This window comes from Chiloscyllium plagiosum, unplaced genomic scaffold (assembly GCF_037043375.1).
Source record: "Chiloscyllium plagiosum isolate Xiang-an unplaced genomic scaffold, Cpla_swu_hap1 HiC_scaffold_24, whole genome shotgun sequence".
Lineage (NCBI taxonomy): Eukaryota > Metazoa > Chordata > Chondrichthyes > Orectolobiformes > Hemiscylliidae > Chiloscyllium > Chiloscyllium plagiosum.
This window is the reverse complement of record NW_028270162.1, coordinates 3,343,118-3,364,487: the sequence shown is the minus strand read 5'-3', so window position 1 is coordinate 3,364,487 and position 21,370 is coordinate 3,343,118. Positions and strand designations below refer to the sequence as shown.

Here is a 21,370-nt window from a genome sequence, read left to right as displayed (position 1 = left end):
TGATATTTCAAATGTTGTTCCTGGATTCCCAATCATCCAAGGCCTTTCCTCACCCAATCTCTGTAATCTTCTCCAAACCTCCAACCCTCCACAATCTCTCAACTAATTCTTGCATTTTGTGCATTCCCAGCTGTAATTGGTTCACCTTTGGTCATGCTTTCAGTTGTGCTGACCACAAGAGTTGGCCATTCTGTCAGTTGGGCCCACTCTGCTGTACAGTAGGATCATGGCTGATCGGACTGTGGCCTTAACTTCACTTTCCTGTCTGTCCCCACAAAGGACCACCCTTATACCATCCACCCTGTCAAGTCTTTTCAGGTTCTTGAATGTTCCAATAAGATCAGCGCTTCACTGCTGACAGTGTAGGCCAACCTGCTTAGCCCCTACAAGCTAACTCCGTTATCCCAATCATTAGTAAAGTGAACCTGCTCTGAACAACTTCCAATTACATCCTTCCTTAGATCAGGAGATCAAACTGTAGACAGTACTGTGTAGGTGTTGTCTCACTAAGGCCCTGTATAGCTGCAACAGCCCTGTCTACTTAACTAGGCTAACCTTTAACCTCCCTAAGTTTCTCAATCTTTACCTTGCTTTCCTCTTAAACATTCTTTCAAACCTCCCTGTTTGGTCACCCACCCTAATGTCTCTTGATATAAGTCCCATGTCATTTTGTTTTATGCTGCTCTGTTGGGGACTGTTATTGTGTTAGTCAATATAAATACATGTTGCTTATGCAGGGCATGTGCTGTTGGTTTTGAATGCTGAGCAATGCCATTCCTGCATCAAATGGCTGACTGCGTGTGTTTTACAATTTGGTTTGAGAGCTTTGGTTTCCAGTTAGCAGCAAACTCTCTCACAACCCCAGTCAAGGTAAACATTCATACAGATTGGATTCGACCAGGAGCACAGTGAAAATTCATTTCTTTTGTAGGAACTCCAATAGATGGGACTGAAGTCGCTAAACCACCTACCGCTTTTACAAGATATGTAGTAAAGGAGGGTCCTTAACACTATCCGCACAGTGTCGTCCAGCCTCTGCTGAACTGTGTGATTGTATCCAGAAACAGGCAGATGCTATTCAAGCCCCCTTGCTGAGTTTTGCTGGTCTAAAGCCAAATGAGTTGAGTCTTCAGGTTTTATAGTCATTTGAGCCCATTGATTTTACACGGTCTCTCTCTGTGAAGCAATCCAGGCAGTGCATTCCCCGCTCTTCCCCCTGGAAACCCATCCATTTATTACCCTCAAATGCCCATCAGTTGACATTTGCAATCAATGATCATCTCCACTTCTGTCAGACTGATGGGGAATGAGATCTGGATAATTATCATTTACTACATAAAGCCATTCTACCTCACATTCCCTCAGCCTCTCTTGCCCAAAGTCTACAATTTGCAATCCCTGGTCCTTGTACCTTCCGCCAATAGGACAGCTTTACTTTGCCGACCATATCAAAGCGTGTTAGCTAGAGTCTAACTGAGGTCTGTCGATAACTCCTCTTAAAAAGAAAAATTCTGTAAATCTGACACAAAAACAAAAAAAATTGAAATCACTTGGTCAGGCTCATTCTGTACAGAGAGGAAAAGAGTTAATGTTTCAGACCTGACAGAGTTCAAGGTTTGAAAGTTTTATACAAGTATTGAGCCAGGAACGAGTCAGGGAGAGAGGGTCTGTGATCAGGTGAAGAGTACAAGAGATTAAATGGCATTTAGATGATGGTGTGAGGCAAAAGGAAGCTGGCAAGGGAAGAAATGAGGTCTCTGGCAACACCAGATCCTCAAAGGACAGTAAAATTGAGATTTTTAAAAAGCCAACTGTATTTGAATGAGCTTGAATGTAGTTTTCTTTCAGACACTCTTGGTGCCTGTACTATTGTTGAGTGCCTCATCCGAACTGATTTGAGTTATCCATTTGGGCTTCATAGTGACTGAACATCAGCCTTGTGCTGATTTAAAGCACTTGCATCATTGTTTTAAAAGATGTTCAAGATATCAAAGAAAAGGCAGGGACATGGCTTGTGATTTAATTTTTCATATTCCTTTCTTAAAAGTCCGTTTATGCAGCTTTGTAATCTTGATGTTCAGCCTGGAAAATGAATTACAAAGGATCAAAAGTCTTTGCATTCATTGTGTCAACTTTGCTTTGACAGCTGGAAGAACAACCACCGATGATGAACTGGAAGAGATGCTGGAGAGTGGTAACCCATCTATTTTTACATCTGATGTAAGCAAGCATTAAAGTTTTGTAAGCAAAGTTCAGCTGGCAATCAGCAATCATCAGGTCTGACGGCATTTGTGGAGAGACAAAGCAGCAACATTTCAGTTTGGTGACTCTTTGTCAGTTGTGATGGACAAAGGTCATTGAGCGGAAACATCAACCCTGTTTGACACTCCATGTTTTTTCCAGACCTCCTGAGTGTTACCAGCATTTTCTGTTCTTAGAATGAAATTTACTTGGTTTAATCTCAATTGCTTTCACAGTTTGTGGAAAACATGATATTAAAGAAAAAGAATAAAAGTAGGGATAGAATGAGTTGAGTCTGTAAGTATGAATCCCTTTGTGTCTCCTCATCCTCCATCCACTGTGGGAAGCACCTCGTATCTGAATACGAAGGTCGTGAGTTCAAATGCCAAATACTGCTGAAATAAAAACAGAAAATGCTGGAGAAACTCTGCCAATCTGTAGAGAATTAATAGTTCAGTTGTGATTATGGCTTCTAGTCATGTTCCACCCACTTGGGTCCAATATTCAGGCCAGCAGTCCAATGCAGTACTGAAGGAGTGCTGTCTTTCCGATGAGTCATTAAACCAAAGCTTTAAAGTGCCATCATGTCGCACCACAGGAACAATGTGGTAGTTCCTGCCATTAATGGAGTACCTTCATTCCCCAAGCTTTGGTTAAATCAGTACAGAAGCTGCATACCACGTGGCTAGGTGGGGTAGATAAATCTGGAGGTGGATAGATGTACACATCACATAAAATAGCACTTCAGTTAATAAGACCAGAAAAAAGCAAACAGTCCTGGAATTCATTTCTCAAAGGACAGAACTGAAAAGTTTCAAAGTTATGTTGAGCTTGTATTGCACCTGGGTTTAGACCACACTTTGAGTCCTCGGTCTGTATTCTAAGAGGGTGTGGAGGCACTGGACGAGGTGCCTACCATAACTAAATGGTGGTAATATCGAGTGAGACTATGATCACATCGGGGACTCTTCTCTCTCAGTAAATGAGGGGGGACTTAACCGAGATCTTTAAGATGATACATCTAAAAATACAATAGAGTGGTGATTAAATCCAAGAGGAAAATCTGGAGATGATTCATTGCTGAGTGAGTGGTGAGATTGTGGACCCTTCTCCGGTAAAGTGTTGTCGAGGTGAATGCATTTCAGGGGGAGCTGGATAAACCTGAGGGGGAGGGAAGTAGAGACTTGGATGATAACATGAAATGGACAGTAGGTGAAGGTTTGCTTGAGCTAAAACACATTTGGTCAAATGATCTGTTTCTGTGCTGTATATACAATAAAAACTCGGGACGTAAACGTGGTGAAACAGGATAGATAATAATAGATGTTTCCACCAGCTGGGGTGTCTAGCAGTAGGATCTCTCTCACAATATGGGGTTGACATGCCCCACTGTTGAATGTATTTCAGACTGAGATTGATAGATTTTTGGAAGCTAAGTGAATTGAAACATGGAGTCAAGGAAAGAGACACTCGATTACCCGTTTAAATGGCAGAGCAAAATTGAAGGGCCGAATGGCCAACTCCTCTTTCTTGTATTCCTCAATTCTGTCAAACCATTAGCATTGTCTATAAACTGCTTTTGCACTTTACGTTATGCAGAATCAAAGCCTTCCCCATGCCCCAATCTCTGATCTAACTCTGGTAACTACCTGGGTGACCCAGTTTGAATGATGCTTCCTCAATGCCCTTCAGAACATGTGCAGAAACCACCTTGTCACCTTTATAAACTTCTGAGCATCAGAAAGAAGGAAAGAGAATCCCCAAAGGTTGCACCAATCAGCTTCCTAATCTTTGTTTTACAGATTATATCAGACACCCAGATCACCAGGCAAGCTCTTAATGAGATTGAATCGCGGCACAAAGATATCATCAAACTGGAAGCAAGCATACGAGAGTTGCACGATATGTTTGTGGACATGGCCATGTTAGTGGAACAGCAGGTGAAGTGTTTCAACCTTTATGGGTTTTTGAGGTGTGCTGTCCATTTAAGTTTGAGTGTTGAATCCCAGAGTTATTTCTCCAGTCTAAGTGAATGAAAGTATACATACGGTGTTTAAAAAGTACATAAGAACTATGGATGCTGTAAGTCAGAACTGAAAACAGAAATTGGTGGAAAAGCTCAGCAGGTCTGGCAGAATCTGTGCAGAGGAAGCAGAGTCTGATTTCTCTCCAGAGGCGCTGCCAGACCTGAGCTTTTCCAGCAATTTTTTGGTTTTTGTTCTGCAGTTTGTTGTGAGGTATCGTAAAATGAGCCATTTGATCCATGTTACACTCCAGTATGTACGATTGAGAAGTTACATCCTTGTAAACCTGCTGGTTCCTGACTTGCACTGTGCTTCCCACAGCAAAGATGTTTCAGAAGTTGGTGGTGCCTGGACATTGTAGAATATATTCTGTGGTGCAATTAGGGGGTGGGCTACAAATGCTGGCCTGACCACCTACACCCAATACCATTAAGGAATTAAATAGAAGAGACCTTTATGAAAGCAGTTCTTGAATCAATGAAAGGCCAAGTGAGATTTCGACAGTAGGTTTGTTGGATCGTAGAGACAGTAACCATAGAAACCAAAGCCCCTCGCTGTTCACAGGAGTAACTGTGCTGCAGATCTTCATTGATGGCCTACAAGAGGATTGCTCGGTATTGATTGAACACCAGTGCAAAGCTCCTCCAAATGAATGTGGTCACAGACTGAAAGCACAATGTACAGGACGTGATTGTCAGGTTAGGCAGAACCTGGGGTGCAAAAAGCAATGTTAATCATTTTTACCCATGATTATCATTATACCTAGAAGGTTTAAAGATAAATAATTGTAAGTATCGTTTGAAATTTGGCATCCTTGCATACGTCTTGATGAGTGCAAGATGGCTAAACTTCAGCATGTATAAGAGCACACTGGAAATCAGGCCCTGCTGTTCTCAGTTGTCACAAGATTAATTATTTTATAAACGTGCACAAAGCTCTTGGTTTCACTCCCAGGTTGACAGAGTACAGACCAGGTTTCTGTACTTTACAAGAATTGCTGTCTTTTCCAAGTGAATTGGTTCTAGCTACCAAAACACAATTATGAACTATCAACTATAAAAGTCAAATTGCTATAGTCTTACCAGATCATAGGGCTGCACTCTCATTAGAGAGAGATGACTGGTGGTGATTTAACCTAAGGATCACCACACCTCAAGCAAGGGGAAAGGTTCAGAAGGAGAGTCCTTCACAGTAACCTCAGCTGGTGCAGGGATTGAACCCACATGGTAACATTCTGCATCACAAACCAGCTGTCTGACCAACTGAGCTAACCAATCCCCTTTAACTCTTCTGGTTAAAACTGTGACCCTTTATAAATACCCCCACTGCACACCCATGCAGACAGATAGGCAAAGACAAGGAAACATTGTAAACCTTGTGCATAGGGACAAGTGATTATCCTTTTGGCTTGTCAGGACCTGCTGCTACTTAATCTCTATTCTCCAGGTACTTTCACTAGTGGCAGGAGACTCAGAGCAACAGGTTCCCAACTTACAAAGTCTGACTTCTTGGTTAAGAGCTGCAGCTAATGAAAATTATCATGGCTTTCTTCAGGCTTAAGGTGTTTATTTTAAACTGCAGAGAAAGGACAGCTCCTTTGTGTCTGGAGGCCAAATATTCACACCCAGGAGCTGTTCAGGTACATGCTGCGTTGTGTGATCATTTCTGCCATTGTTTGAACAAGCAGCAGTGTAACCAGCACATGTAATGAGTGTTGGTGTCCTTCAATCCTTTCCATAATCCTTAGTTTTAGAAACAGCCCTTTTTCCATTTCAGCCCACAATAAAAAGCACAGCAAAATAAAAATATTATAGTCTTTACAAAGTTTTAAATTCATATGGAGCCATGGGAGAGAGGGGAATGGAAAAAATCAGTGAGAATAATCGAGTACATGGTGAGGAGAGGAAAGACTCACTGACAAAGTAATAATAAATCAAGGAGGGTGGGGCAAAAAGTGAATCCAGAGGAGGTGTAAAGGGTTCCAGAATGTTTGAGAACAAATTAAACCTTGGGCTCACATTTGCTGACTGAACCAGGATATTCAGCAAAGCAGTGAAACTGTATTATCTTGCAGTTACCTCTCCTGCCAGTACATTGTATTTCTGTTTGGATCAGAATGCTGCACCCGTTTGGGGAACTATAGATTTCACTTAAACAGCATCAACTCCCACAGTCACAAAGATGTGCAGGTCAGGTGAATTGGCCATGTTAAATTGCCCGTAGTGTTAGGTTAAAAGGGGTAAATGTAGGGGTATGGGTGGGTTGCGCTTCGGAGGGTCGGTGAGGACTTGTTGGGCCGAAGGGCCTGTTTCCACACTGTAAGTAATCTAATCTAATCTCTAATCTAACAGCAAAGTGGAGTGTTAGGAGACCGGCATGGAGATATATTTTTTTAAAAACTGGATTTTTTGATGCAGCTTCCATTCTCTTCCCTCCTTTCTTTAAAATTGTGTTTCTTTAATATAATATCAGAATCTGACCTGCTCACTTGTAACCTCAGTGGTGTTTGTTTTTCGTTGTGACTTTATCCTAAGGATCTATGAAATTTACCTCCTTTCACAAAAGAAACATGATCTAAAGTATTAAATATTACACTCACCTGCACCATGTCACCACTGAACCATGCCCTATTTACATCGACATTTCTTGATAAATGTCGAAAATGGCATTGGAACATCTCTGGGACACCCGCACCAATCAACCAAACCGCCCTGTGGCCCAACATTTCAACTCCCCCTCCCACTCTGCCGAGGACATGGAGGTCCTGGGCCTCCTTCACCGCCGCTCCCTCATCACCAGACGCCTAGAGGAAGAACGCCTCATCTTCCGCCTCGGAACACTTCAACCCCAGGGCATCAATGTGGACTTCCAACAGTTTCCTCATTTCCCCTTCCCCCACCTCATCCTAGTTTCAAACTTCCACCTCAGCACTGTCCCCATGACTTGTCCGACCTGCCTATCTCCTCTTCCACCTACCCACTCCCCCCTCCCCCCGACCTATCACCTTCATCCCCTCCCCCACTCACCCATTGTACTCTATGCTACTTTCTCCCCACCCCCACCCTCCTCTAGCTTATCTCTCCACGCTTCAGGCTCTCTGCCTTTATTCCTGACGAAGGGCTTTTGCCCGAAACGTCGAATTTGCTGCTCCTCGGGTGCTGCCTGAACTGCTGTGCTCTTCCAGCACCACTAATCCAAAATTTGATGTTTTTGCAGCCTGGTCTAAGTATCCCCTGGCCTCAACCCTGCTTCACCTAAAGATATCTGGTCTTTATCACATCTGTGCAACACCTCGCAGTTAGTTTGCTCTTTAACACAGTTTCTTAGAATTAGGTTTTATTATCGCATGTACTCAAGTACTGGGATACAGGAGCACAGTGAGCAGTGTGCAAATTCGCCAGTCGCTGGCACCAACTCAGCTACAAAGGTACAAAGTCTTAGGCATAAAGTGGAAAAATAAACCAAGTTAAAGTTCAATACTGCAGTTCTCAATCACAGGCCTGGATCTGGGCTCTTCTACCTGTCACTGAGAATTGCTGATATAAATGTAACTTTGGTATAAAGCTTAATGCCAGGAATCCTGCCCAGTTAAGCTTTTAATAATGCATTAAACATCAGCTCAAGATCAGCACCAATTTTTTCCAATTCTCTCTCTAAGAAACTTCCACTGCAGAGTAATTTGGGTGTTTAACACGCAGCACAGTTATCAACCTTAGCCCCCTGCATTTCTTTTTGTTGGAAGTGTAACAAAATAAATGGGATGTTTCTTCTTTTGCTGATTGCTGCTGATGGGACAGTTACCCAGGTAACCAACAAATTCACATGATCCCATCCATTTCATCAATGGCCCTATTGAATCACTGTGATATTTGTGTAGCACGTTGACATCAAAACATGAAACTACTACAATTTTGCAAACATGAGTTTCCACCCAATAGAAGGGAACATGCACAGGATCAAAAGTTGTGACTTATTATTTTCACATGAAATTATGCCATTAAGAATCTTTGAAAAACAATTATTTCACACCCACCTATTTAGGATTGTTCAGTTCTTTGCACTTGCTTGCCTTCAGAACTGATGTATCTTTGCCAACTGAACAACGTTTTGATTCCTGTGCCTGTTCAGTTTCACAATTATTTGTTATGCATCCTGTCTTCTCTTGTAACATTTCATCCACCATGCTCCTGTATTGCATTGGCATACCCATTTTTATACTCATTAATCCAAACAAAAGCAACATACTGTACTGTGGAACTCTGAAGTTGAAACACGGTGCTGGAGAAATTCAGCAGGTCTAATAGACACCACAGAGGCTAATGTTCCAAGACCATTCTAGCTCTTCAAGTCTGTGTGATGACATTGCTGCCAGACTTGCTGAGTTTCCTCAGCACATTCTGTTTCACTGTTCCAGAGTTCTGACTTGAACAAGAGAGATGCTTATTTAAGCAGTTATTCATGCATCATTTCCCACAAGTAGGCCGACAGAATAAAAGTTGGCATTCAATATTAAGCCATCAACTAAAAGTGTGATTTCAGATTTCTATCCCATTATTTCAGGAACACAAGAATTCCTAAGCTGAGCACTGGTTAATTTATGAATGTTAAAACAAGGAAGGGATTTGATCGAGTAAATATAGAAAAACTATTTTCTCTGAGCAAGTCTAAAACAGGGGGACTTAGGTTAGAACTGGGTCACTAAGGGCCAGTGAAACCAAGAAACATCTTTTGCACAAAAGGTAGTGTAAATATAACATTGTGCATTGCCCAAAAGGCTATGGATGCCACTGGTCAGTTGAAATAAGTTGCATTTCCACCTTTTGGAATAGTCTAAGGCAGTAATCTCATTGGAGCTCAGGAAGACTCACAGGGAAGGCAAGAGGAGAGGCTGAGTAAACCCCACCCCCCAGCCCAGTACACGTACCTGTAAGCCAGTCCACCATCTACAAGGCACAAGTCAGGAGTGTGATGGAATACTCCCCACTTGTCTGAATGGGTGCAGCTCCAACAACACTCGAGGCTTGAACACCATCCAGGACAAAGCTGCCCCCGCTTAATTGGCACCACATCCACAAACACCCACTCCCTCCCCCACCGACACTCAGTAGCAGCAGTGTGTACTACTTACAAGATGCAGAAACTCACCAAAGATCCTCATACAGCACCTTCCAAACCCACAGCCAGTCCTATCCAGAAGGACAAGGGGCAGCAGTAACATGGGAACACTACCCCCTGCAAGTTCCCCTCCAAGTCACTCACCATCCTGACTTGGAAATATATCGCCGTTCCTTCACTGTCACTGGGTCAGAATCCTGGAATTCCCTCCCTCAGGGCATTGTGGGTCTACCCACAGCACATGGACTGCAGCGGGTCAAGAAGGAAGCTCACCCCCACCTTCTCTAGGGGCAACTAAGGACAGGCAATAAATGGTGGGCCCAGCCAGTGACACCACATCCCACAAAATGAGTATTTTAAAAATACTTGGACAATTTAAACAGTGGGCTGCACTGTTAGGATGTTATTGGTACTGGAGGTTAAAAAAAAAACTTCTAGATGCTAGAATCCAAAGTAGACAGGCAGGAGGCTGGAGGGACACAGCAAGGCAGGCAGCATCAGGAGGTGCAGAGGTGTAACCCACCCCTAGCCCTGAAGAAATGTTGACTTTTGCACCACCTGATGCTGCCTGGCTTGCTGCGTTCCTCCAGCCTGTCCCTCCTGATGCTGCCTGGCTTGCTGCGTTCCTCCAGCCTGTCCCTCCTGATGCTGCCTGGCTTGCTGCGTTCCTCCAGCCTGTCCCTCCTGATGCTGCCTGGCTTGCTGCGTTCCTCCAGCCTGTCCCTCCTGATGCTGCCTGGCTTGCTGTGTTCCTCCAGCCTGTCCCTCCTGATGCTGCCTGGCTTGCTACGTTCCTCCAGCCTGTCCCTCCTGATCGTATCGTATCGTATTGAGAAGTTGGGGATTTGAAGCATTCAAGGGTAGAGCAGAGAATGGAATTATCGAGTGCATTGAAGCAGGATCTATAGACTCTATTTGTAGGGAATTCAGCTTTTGTTTCGGCAAGTGGTTTTATTCATTGACAATGGCCGTGAACTTTTAGCGCTCAGCAGTTCCTGTTTCAGGGGTGAATGAATAAAAATAGTGGGAATGACAATGTGCAGGATATATTTCATAGTGTTTCTTAAAGTGACTTTGTTTTTCCTTTTTCCTAAACACAAAAGGGTGAAATGATTAATAACATAGAGACAAATGTGGTAAATGCTACTGAATATATTGAGCGGGCGAAAGAAGAGACAAAAAAAGCAGTTCGATACCAGAGTAAAGCAAGGCGGGTGAGTTTACTGTTGCATAGCTTCCAAATTGTCATTCACAGCATGAAACTAACCTAACAAGCTGGCCATTCAGCCCCTTGTGCTAGTGTTGGCTCTTAGAATGAACGTTTGTGTTTAGTCCCATTTTCTTGCCTTTTATAACCTTTCAATTTCTCATCCTCTGGTACTGTCTGTTTCCTTTTAAAATTGGTGATTGAATCCATATGTAAATCTATACAGGACAGTGCTCTATACCTGGCAACTCTGAAAATATTTCCTAATCTCCTCAATTGTCTGTGACTGGTCTCCTTCTTATCGGAAAGATGTTGTGAAACTTGAAAGGGTTCAGAAAAGATTTACAAGGACGTTGCCAGGGTTGGAGGATCTGAGCTACAGGGAGAGGCTGAACAGGCTGGGGCTGTTTTCCCTGGAGCGTCGGAGGCTGAGGGGTGACCTTATAGAGGTTTATAAAATCATGAGGGGCATGGATAAATGGGCAAAGTCTTTTCCCTGGGGTCGGGGGAGTCCAGAACTAGAGGGCATAGGTTTAGAGTGAGAGGGGAAAGATATAAAAGAGACTTAAGGGGCAACATTTTCACACTGAGGGTGGTACGTGTATGGATGTGATGGAGGCTGGTATAATTGCAACATTTAAAAGGCATTTGGATGGGTATATGAACAGGAAGGGTTTGGAGGGATATGGGCCAGGTGCTGGCAGGTGGGACTAGATTGGGTTGGGATATCTGGTCGGCATGGACGGGTTGGACCGAAGGGTCTGTTTCCATGCTGTACATCTCTATGACTCTATGACCATCTTCCTTCCATGTCTTTTGCAGTGATTTTCAGTGTGTGGCCTTGCGTTAATGACTCACTCCAGTAAATGTCCCAGAATCCCTCCATCACTCCCTTCCTGACCTTCTCTGTTCCATGGAGAGAAGGCCAAACTTATCCAGCCTGCCCTTATTCCTAGGGTCCTTCTCTGGAATGTGTCTTATACCTAAAGTTGATGGGAATTGGGGAATGGAGAAAGGGAAGATGAGAACACTCCGACAGTTATACCTGCACAAAGGCCGATGGTTGTTAGAGGTCGGTTACCCCTGCCCCAGGATATCATTGGGAGATCCTCAGGATAGTGTCCTGGGACCAACCATCTTCAGCTGCTTCATCAATGACCTTCCCTCCATTATAAGGTCAGAAGTGGGGATGTTCACTGATGATTGCACAATGTTCAGCATCATTCAAGACTGCTCCAGTATGGAAGCGATCCACGTTTGAATGCAGCAACATCTGGACAATATCCCGGGCTTGGGTTAATAGGTCCTGGAACAATTCAGGTCTGACAGCATCTGTGTAGAAAGAATCAGATAATGTTTATATCTCTGACTCTTTGGAACTGTGGCCTGACAAGTGAGTACCATTCATGCCACACAATGACCAGGCAATTACCATCTCCAATAAGCGAGAATCTAACAACCGCCCTTGGCATTCATTGGCATCACCAGCACTGAATCACCAACCCTCCACCAATCAACATCTTGGAGGTTATCATTGATCAGAAACTGAGCTGAACACTGGCTACTAGAGCAGGTCAGAGGCTAGGAATCCTGTAGCAAATAACCAGCCACCTGATTTACAAAGATTTTCCACCATCCAAAAGGCATACATCAGGAGTGTGATGGCATACTCCTCATTTACCTGGACAGATGTTGCTCCAATAACACTTGAGCACAACTCTATCCAGGACAAAGGAGCCCACTTGATTGGCACCCAGCCACCACCTTTTAATATTCACCAAAGCAGAAATTGCTGGAAAAGCTCAAAGTCTGGCAGCATCCGTAGAGAGAAATGAATTAAAGTTTTGTGTTGAGTGACCCTTCCTCAGAACTGGTGGTAGCTAATAAAAAGTTGATTTTATGCAGAAGATAGAGTTGGGGAGACAGGGGGTGAGGCGTAAACAATAGGTGAAGATAGAGCCCAAAGAGAGAGAGGAGACGTTAGACAGACAAAGGAGTCAATAATGATCTGGCTAAGAGGATGAATAATGGGGACTATTATTAGCAAACAATGTATGTACTAGCAGACCATGTGATAACAAGGCCCGGGGATTGGGGTTTGGGCAGAGAGGATACCTCAAGGCCTAACGTTGTTGAACTTGATACTAAGTCCAGAAGGCCCTTGAGTTCCCACGCAGAAAATGAGGTGCTGTCCTTCCAGCTTGTGCTGAGCTTCACTGGTGCACTGCAGCAAGCCTGAGACAGAGAGGTTAGCCAGGGAACAGGGCGGGCTGTTAAGTGGCAGGCAGCTGGGAGCTCGGTCTTGTTTTGTGGATAGAACGTAGGTGTTCTGTCACCCAGTCTATATTTCGTTTCCCCAGTGTAGAGGGAGACACATTGTGAACAGCGAATGCAGTAGACTAGATTGTGGGAAATGCAGGTAAAATGATGCGTTGTCTAGATGGTTTGTTTGGGCCCTTGGATACTGAGGAGGGAAATGGGTAGGTCTTACCCCTGTGGGTGCAAGGTAACTTGTCGAGGGAGGTTTATGCAGTGTTGGGGAGTAAAGCAGGAGTGGGCCAGGTTATCCTCGAGGGAATGGTGCCTGTGGAATGCTGACAGGAGAGGGGAAGGCATGTGTGCGTGTCTGCTTATGATCCCACTGGAGCTGGTGGAAATGGCAGCTAATAATCCTCTGGATGTGGAGGGTGTTAGGGTGGTAGATAAGAATGAGAGGAGCTTTATCGCTGTCGTGGGAGGCAAGAGAGAGGGATGAGGGCCGGCATGTGGAAGATAGGTCAGACCCAGCTGAGACTCCTGACATTGGTGCTAGGAAATCCTTGATTGAGGAAGAAGGTGGAGTTGTTGGAGTTGGCATCATCAGGACAGACGCGATGGAGACAGAGGAACTGAGAAAATGGAATAGTGTCTTTACAGGAAACAGGTGTGACAATGTATAGTGAAGGTGACTGTTGGTTTGTAACAGACGTTGGTGACCAGCGTATCCCCTGAAGAGGGAACAGAATTTGAGGAAGGGTGAGGTCTGGAATGGGCCAGGTGAAGGTGAGAGTAAGGTGGATATTGGAGACAAAATTGGTAAACTTTTCCATGTCTGGACAAGAGAAGGGAGCGGTGATGTCATCAAAATATCAGCGGAAGAGTTGTAAGTGGGGGCTGAAATCGGACTGGAACAAGGAATGTTCCACTTTCCCCATAGAGAGACAGGCATCACTGGGCACATGTGGGTATCTGTGGCCGTCCCTCTGTCCTGAAGAAAATGAGAGGAGTTAAAGGAGACGTTGAGAGTAAGGATGGGCTGGGTCGGGCGGAGGACGGTGGGAGTGGGGGTGGGTGGGGACGGTTCAGACCTTTGCTGTAAGAAGAAACAGAGAACCCTGAGATGATCCAGGTGGGGGATGGACGTGCACCTCCATGGGGAAGAGGTGGCAGCTGGAACCTGCAAACCAGAAATTCCGAAACTGACAGAAAGCAGCAGAGAAAACTGGGCAAAGGGAGAAAGCATAGAGTTGAGGTTGCACTTGTAGGGCAGAAAACTGTTTAGGAAGAGACCACGTTCTGTGAAGCAGGAGCAGGGGGAAGGAGTGGCTCTGCCCAAGCAGTCCCTGTTAGTGGATCTTTGGAAAGGGGTAGAAGTGAGCTGTGGTGGGGTTGGGGGGAATGTGAGGGTGGAGGGAGTGAAGGTTAGAGGGGGGAAGATCATCAGATGAAATAAGGTTAGTGACCACTGAAGATAATGGCCTGATATTCCATGGTGGGCTGTTGGTCCAGGGGGAGATAGGAAGAGGTCTCGGAGCTGGCGCTCAGCCTCTGTGAAATGTAGAGGTCATTCTGCCAGACGATGCCAACAGCACCACCCTTATCGGCACGCTCACTCCCTTCACCGGTGATAATTTGCAAATATTATAATGCTGTTCCTGTCACCAGGGCAAGTCGAAATACTGCAGGGAGCAATGGCCATGTGCAATCTGCACATAGGCATCTTCCAAACCCACAGCCACTTCCATCCAGAAGGACAGGGGCAGCAGGTACATGGGAACACCACCCCCTGCAAGTTCCCCTCCGAGCCCCTCACCATCCTGACTTTGAAATATATCACTGTTCTTTCACTCTCACTGGGTCAGAATCCTGGAAATTCCCTCCCTAAGGGCATTGTGGGTCTACCCACAGCACATGGACTGCAGCAGTTCAGGAAGGCGGCTCACCCCCACCTTCTCAAGGGGCAACTAGGGACGGGCAATCTCCTGTGAATGAATTTATTTCTTTAAAAGTGTTTTGGTAAAAAGATCTGTCTTTTTGTCAACCTTTTGAAACCATTCCATTTATAATCTATCCCTTTCTGTACACTCCCCTAAAGTGTCCTACTCCACACTTCTCTGCATTGACCTCCTAAACTTGTACATCTGCCCAAATCGCTATCCAGTTCATGTTCTGCTCAGTTTGATAACGCCCTTCATCATCAAACACTCTCAAGTTTCAGTTCATTTGCAAATATTATAGAAAGCTGTTACTGGGATAGCTGTAAACACCGCAGGGCCCCGACACAGCCTCTTGTGGAATATCACAGTAAACCAACTTGCAGTGTGAAGATCATCCCCCACTATCGCCCTCCACATCCTTGCCCATATCAGCACGCTCCTCTGAATTCCACGTGAAGTTTGGTTTGTAAGATTGATGTCTTAAGATTCCTGTCACCTTTGATTCACCATCTTAAAATATTTCTACGATAGCTTCCATCAGTACAGACAGGAGAGATCAAGTGAATCCTTCGAGTATAAAAGCAGTAGGAGTATAGTTAAGAGGGAAATCAGGAGGGCAATATGAGGACATGAGATAGCTTTGGCAAATAGGGTGAAGGAGAATCCAAAGGGATTGTATAAATTCATGAAGACAAAAGAGTAACTAGGGAGAGAATAGAGCTCCTCAAAGATCAGCAAGATAGCCTATGTGTGGAGCCGCAGGAGATGGGGGAGATACTAAACGAGTATTTTGCATCAGTGTTTACTGTGGGAAAGGAATGGAAGATAGAGACTGTGGGGAAATAGTTGGTGATATCTTGAAAAGATTAGATTAGATTACTTACAGTATGGAAACAGGCCCTTCGGCCCAACAAGTCCACACTGACCCGCCGAAGCGCAACCCACCCATACTCCTACATTTACCCCTTTTACCTAACACTAGGGGCAATTTAGCATGGCCAATTCACCTGACCTGCACATCTTTGGACTGTGGGAGGAAACTGGAGCACCCGGAGGAAACCCACGCAGACACGGGGAGAACGTGCAAACTCCACACAGTCAGTCGCCTGAGGCGGGAATTGAACCCGGGTCTCTGGCGCTGTGAGGCAGCAGTGCTAACCACTGTGCCACCGTGCCGCCCACCGTGAAATGTCCATATGACAGAGAAGGCGGCACGGGATGTCTTGAAACACACAAAAGTGGATGCATCCCCAAGATTTGATCAGGTTTACCCCAAAACTCTGTGGGAAGCTAGGCAAGTGATTGCTGGGCCTCTTACTGAGATATTCACAGGTGCCAGAAGACTGGAGGTTGGCTAACTGAACAAAGAGACCTTGGAGTACAGGTCCTTGAAAGTGGAGTCGCAGGTAGATAGGATAGTGAAGAAGGCGTTTGGTATGCTTTCCTTTATTAGTCAGAGTATTGACTACAAGAGTTGGGAGGTCATGTTGCGGCTGTACATGACATTGGTTAGGCCACTGTTGAAATATTGCGTGCAATTCTTGTCTCCTTCCTATCGGAAAGATGTTGTGAAACTTGAAAGAGTTCAAAAATGATTTACAAGGACGTTGCCAGGGTTGGAGGATCTGAGCTATAGGGAGAGGCTGAACAGGCTGGGGCTGTTTTCCCTGGAGCGTCAGAGGTTGAGAGGTGACCTTATAGAGGTTTACAAAATTGAGGGGCGTGGATAGGATAAATAGACAAAATCTTTTCCCTGTGGTGGGGGAGTCCAGAACTAGAGGGCGAAGGTTTAGGGTGAGAGGGGAAAGATATAAAAGAGACCTAAGGGGCAACATTTTCACGCAGAGGGTGGTACGTATATGGAATGAGCTGCCAGAGGATGTGGTGGAGGCTGGTACAATTACAACATTTAAGAGGCATTTGGATGGGTATATGAATTGGAAGGGTTTGGAGGGATACGGGCCGGGCGCTGGTAGGTGGGACTAGATTAGGTTAGGATATCTGGCCGGCATGGACGGGTTGGGCTGAAGGGCCTGAGTGTATTTACTGTTGGCTGTTGCATCTTCTGTCCTCTGCTGACAGAAGATGCAACAGCCTGCTGCTCTGTCTAACAGCAGCAGGTGTGATGTGAGCGAGTTGTTAATTGGTTTGATGTTTGGTTCAGCACCTCACCCAAGCGAGTGTTGATGGTGCACGCACACGCACGATGCAGGAATGAAACGTTGCAAGTTCCCCACATGTTTCAGCTGGTCACAGATTATCATCCTCAAATCTTTCAGCACAGGAGGAGGCATTCGGCCCATTGTGACAGCTGTTTGAAAACACAGTCCAATTTGTTTCTCTCCCTCTCTCTCTCTCTCTCTCTCTCTCTCCCTCTCTCCCTCTCCCTGTCTCTCTCTCTCTCTCTCTCTGTATCTCTTTCTCTCCCCCTCCCCCTCACTACTTCTATTAGTTGTTTAACACAGAGCAGGCCCAGTTGCATCAAATTGCCACTGAGAGGCCAAAGTATCGAGTAAGACATGCTGAAGCATCAGTCACCATTACGTTTATTCCCTAATTGGGGCAGTCACAAGGATTGATATTGGGTACTTGTGGCAAATCAGGGGCTGGTTCAAGAGACAGAGGTCCTTTGATTATTCTTTCCTGAATATTTCACCTCGATCTGTGCACTTTACTCCAGGTCTCTCATTCAGTGACGCAGCACAAACATTCCATGGAGAGGAGCTTTCCCCTTGTCTCCTGACCAATGTTTACTTCTCAGCCAACCTGACACCATTTAATAACATAACAAACTCAATATTTGTTTTGGACGCTTGCTGTGTGCAGTTTTGTTGTCACATGGGTTTGTATAAAACAGTAACTGTACATGCTAAACCGTGAGCTGGCTAATATATTCTGGAAATCTGCTGCAGGAGCAAACATTTGTTGTTCAACCTTTTCCTTCCTTTTGCTGCTCCTCCTTGGAATTCTTGTACCTCTCCACGGGATGAGACCCGGGTGTCTATATGCACAGATCATCAAAGGTGACAGGACAGGTGGATAGAACAGTTAATAAAGCATTCAGTGTCCTTGGCTTTATAAATGGAGCACAAGAGCAAGGAGATGATATTGAACTTGTAACAAGACCCTTGTTACACCTCTTCTCCAAAGGTATAATTAATAAGGTTGCAGATGACATGCAAATTGGTGTTGATAGTGAGGAGAGATTCTCGGGCTGCAGTCTAATGTTGATCAGCTGTTAGACTGAGCAGAATAATAACAAAGAGAATGACAGTGAACATAAGTCCCTAGAGAATGAGGCTGTGGAAATAATAATGGGGGAACCAGAAAGTGGCAAAAAAAATTAAATACTGTTTAGCAGTTGTTGTGCTATAGGATATTAATAGCATTCCAAAAATCTCAAATAATGAAATGGGGGAAGGAAATACACATAATAGCAATCACTTGAGAAAAACTACAAGGGAAACTAATGGGGCTAAAGGCCAATTAGACCTGGTGGGCTGCATCCTCTGATTTTAGTGGGAGTAGCTACCGAGATAGTGGATGTAACTATGAATAACCTTTGAAGAAACCTTAGATTCAGCAGAAGTCCCAGAGGACTGGCAGTTTTACAATGTAGCATCCAAATCCAAAAAGGAGGGAGATAAAAATACATAACTATGGGCCAGTTAGCTTAACATCAGTCATGGGGAAGATGTTAGAGTATTATACAGATGTCATAGCAGAGAATTTTGACGTACATAATAAAATCAAATGGAGTGAATATAGTGTCATAAAGGGAAATCATACCTTCAAATTGATTGTGGCACAGTGGCTCAGTGGTTAGCACTGCTGCCTCACAGCACCAGGGACCCGGGTTCGATTACAGCCTCGGGTGACTGTGTGGAGTTTGCACATTCTCCCCGTGGGTTTCCTCCGGGTGCTCCGGTTTCCCTCCCACAGTCCAAAGATGTGCAGGTGAGGTGAATTGGCCAGGCTAAATTGCTCATAGTGTTCAGGGATGTGTAGGTTAGGTGCATTAGTTAGGGGTAAATTTAGAATAGGGGAATGGGTCTGGGTGGGTTACTCTTCAGAGGGTCAGTATGGTCTTGTTGGGCCAAAGGGCCTGTTTCCATCTGAAGGGAATCTGATTCTATGAGTAATGGCAGATGGAATTTAATCCTGATAAGTATGAGGTGATACATTTTGGGAGGTCTGATAAGGGAAGGATATACACAATGAATGGTAGATCTTCAGGGAGTACTGAGGAACAAAAGGGACCTTAGTGTACAAGTTCATCGATCCCTGAAGGGGACCTGTCAGCACAGTGGGACAGGTGGTGAAGGCAGCAGATTGGATGCTTACCTTCATTAGCTGGAGAGTAGCATATAGTAGCAAGGAAATAATTACAAAATAAAGATTGGTTAACCCAAAGATGGAGTATTGTGCACAGTTCTGGTCACCACACTATCAGAAGGATGTGATTGTACTGCAGAGGGTGTGGAGGGGATTCACCAGAATGTGGCCTGGTATGGAAAGTCTCAGTTATGAGGAGAGATTGGACAGGCTGGGTTTGGTTTCCCTGGAGCAGAGGAGGCTGAGTGGGAATCTGATTGAGGGAGACAGAATTCTGAGAGGCATACGTTGAGGAGATTGTGAGAATCTCTTGCCCATGGCAGATTGGGCTGAGACCAGAGACTGGATGTTTAAGGTGAGGAGGGAAGTGGTTTAGAGATTGGAGAGAATGTTTCTCCTCTGGAAGGTGGGAGAAATATATGGAAGGCGCTGCCTGAGCGCGTGGTAGAGGCAGGTACACTCAACATTGAAGAAGCAGCTGGATGAGTCCTTCACATGCTTATGAACCAAGTGCAGGTAAATGGGATTAGTGCAGTTTGTTGGTCAGCATGGACATTGTGGGCCGAAGGGCCGGTTTCTATGTTGAATGACTCAGTAGTTAGAGTATAGAATTCCCTGCCTGAAAATGTGGTGGCAGGTTCATACAAGGTGTTCAGGAGGGTATTGGGTGATCATTTGGATTAAAAACATATGCAAGGGTATGGGCAAAAGGCAGGAGGTTGGCCTTTGGCAACAATGCTGAATTGAAGAGCAGGTATCAGAGCCAATGGCTTCCTTCTATACCATAAGGATTCTGTCTCCATGTTAATAATTCCACTGAAATGATCATCACGGTTTTAATGGAGAAATAATGTTGAAAATGTAATTATTTTTCCCTTCTGTCTTCTCTTTCAGAAAATATTCTACATTCTGATTTGTGTTGTGGTCCTATTGGTCATCATTGCCATTATCATAGGAGTGACCGTCCCATCGTAGCGACCACCCCCAATGGAGCCATTCACCAGGAAGACTTACTAACAGGTCCTGCATTGCTGAATCAGGCTAATCATGCAGCTGAGCCTTCTAATATCACTCTCCCTCCCCCCCCCCCCCCCCACCCCCTCCATCCTCTCATATCACTCCCTCTCCCCCACCCCCAATCCTCTCACATCACTCTCTCTCTCCCCCCCACCCCTCCATCCTCTCCTATCACTCTCCCTCCCCCCCCTCTCCCCCCATCCTCTCACATCACTCTCCCTCCCCCCCCATCCTCTCCTATCACACTTCCTCCCCCCCATCCTCTCCTATCACACTTCCTCCCCCCCTCCCCCCCAATCCTCTCACATCACTCTCTCTCTCCCCCCCACCCCCATCCCCTCCTATCTCTCTCCCCCCCCCCCCCATCCTCTCCTATCACTCTCCCTCCCCCCCCCATCCTCTCCTATCACACTTCCTCCCCCCTCTCCCCCCTCCCCGCATCCTCTCCTATCACTCTCCCTCCACCCCCCCCCCCCCCCCCCCCTCCCCCATCCTCTCCTATCACTCTCCCTCTGGGATGATGCCAGTGTAGCAACAGTAAACAGCTATTGCCTACAGACTGCGTCTGACCAAAGCATTTACTGCCATTAATTGACCAGTTGTACAGTTCTTGACCATTTTTATATCATTGAAATGTTTACTTTTTTTTTTAAATATAAAGATTTGCTGTTTACAATATAAAGGTTGTGTTGATTGACGATGGTGACCATGTGGCTGCCATATAAGGAAAGCAAGCATCATCTTATTGACTAATGGGTAAAAGCTCGCTGCTTTCTCCATCACTCCACCTGGTGGTCAACAGGTGCTGACACTCCAGCGGTCAGTGCCTCTCTCTCTCTCTGTCTCTGTCTCTCTCACTCATTCTGTCTCTGTCTCTCTCTCTCTCTCCCCCCACCCCCTGTGCTCGCACACATATTTTTATAAGAAGCATTAAGTTGTCACCTCTCTTCCCTCCTCTCTCTACCTTCCTGCTCACACACATGGTTTTATAAGAAGCATTAAGTTGTCACCTTTCTCTTTTCTCTCCCTCTCTCTCTCTCTCTCTCTCTCTCATGCTCATACACATGTATTTTTATAAGAAGCATTAAGTTGTCAACTAGAATGTAGCCAATGCATTGACAATAACTGGAAGTGACGGTCTGGAAGGGCTGACTGGATACCAGAAGCCTCACTTCCTGTTTAATGTAAGGGAGGACCACACGAGAGGTGCTCTACTGTAATGTGTTCACGTTGGA

The 21,370-nt window shown here is 45.2% G+C and overlaps 1 protein-coding gene across 2 annotated transcripts in view; it reads left to right on the top strand.

Annotated features, from left to right (window-relative positions):
* The window catches only part of LOC122562501 (syntaxin-2), a 70,542-nt gene extending 50,239 nt beyond the window's left edge, over window positions 1–20,303 (top strand). The window contains exons 7-10 of one of the 2 annotated variants that reach the window (XM_087999850.1): window positions 2,147–2,220; window positions 4,044–4,181; window positions 10,484–10,594; window positions 20,013–20,299. In XM_087999850.1, coding sequence (XP_087855976.1) covers window positions 2,147–2,220; window positions 4,044–4,181; window positions 10,484–10,594; window positions 20,013–20,093 — 404 coding nt within the window. In that variant the 3' untranslated portion in view covers window positions 20,094–20,299. Of the gene's footprint in view, window positions 1–2,146; window positions 2,221–4,043; window positions 4,182–10,483; window positions 10,595–20,012 lie in introns of both variants that reach the window. The other variant, XM_087999851.1, reaches the window with a different exon arrangement.
* The last annotated feature ends 1,067 nt before the right edge of the window (window positions 20,304–21,370 follow it).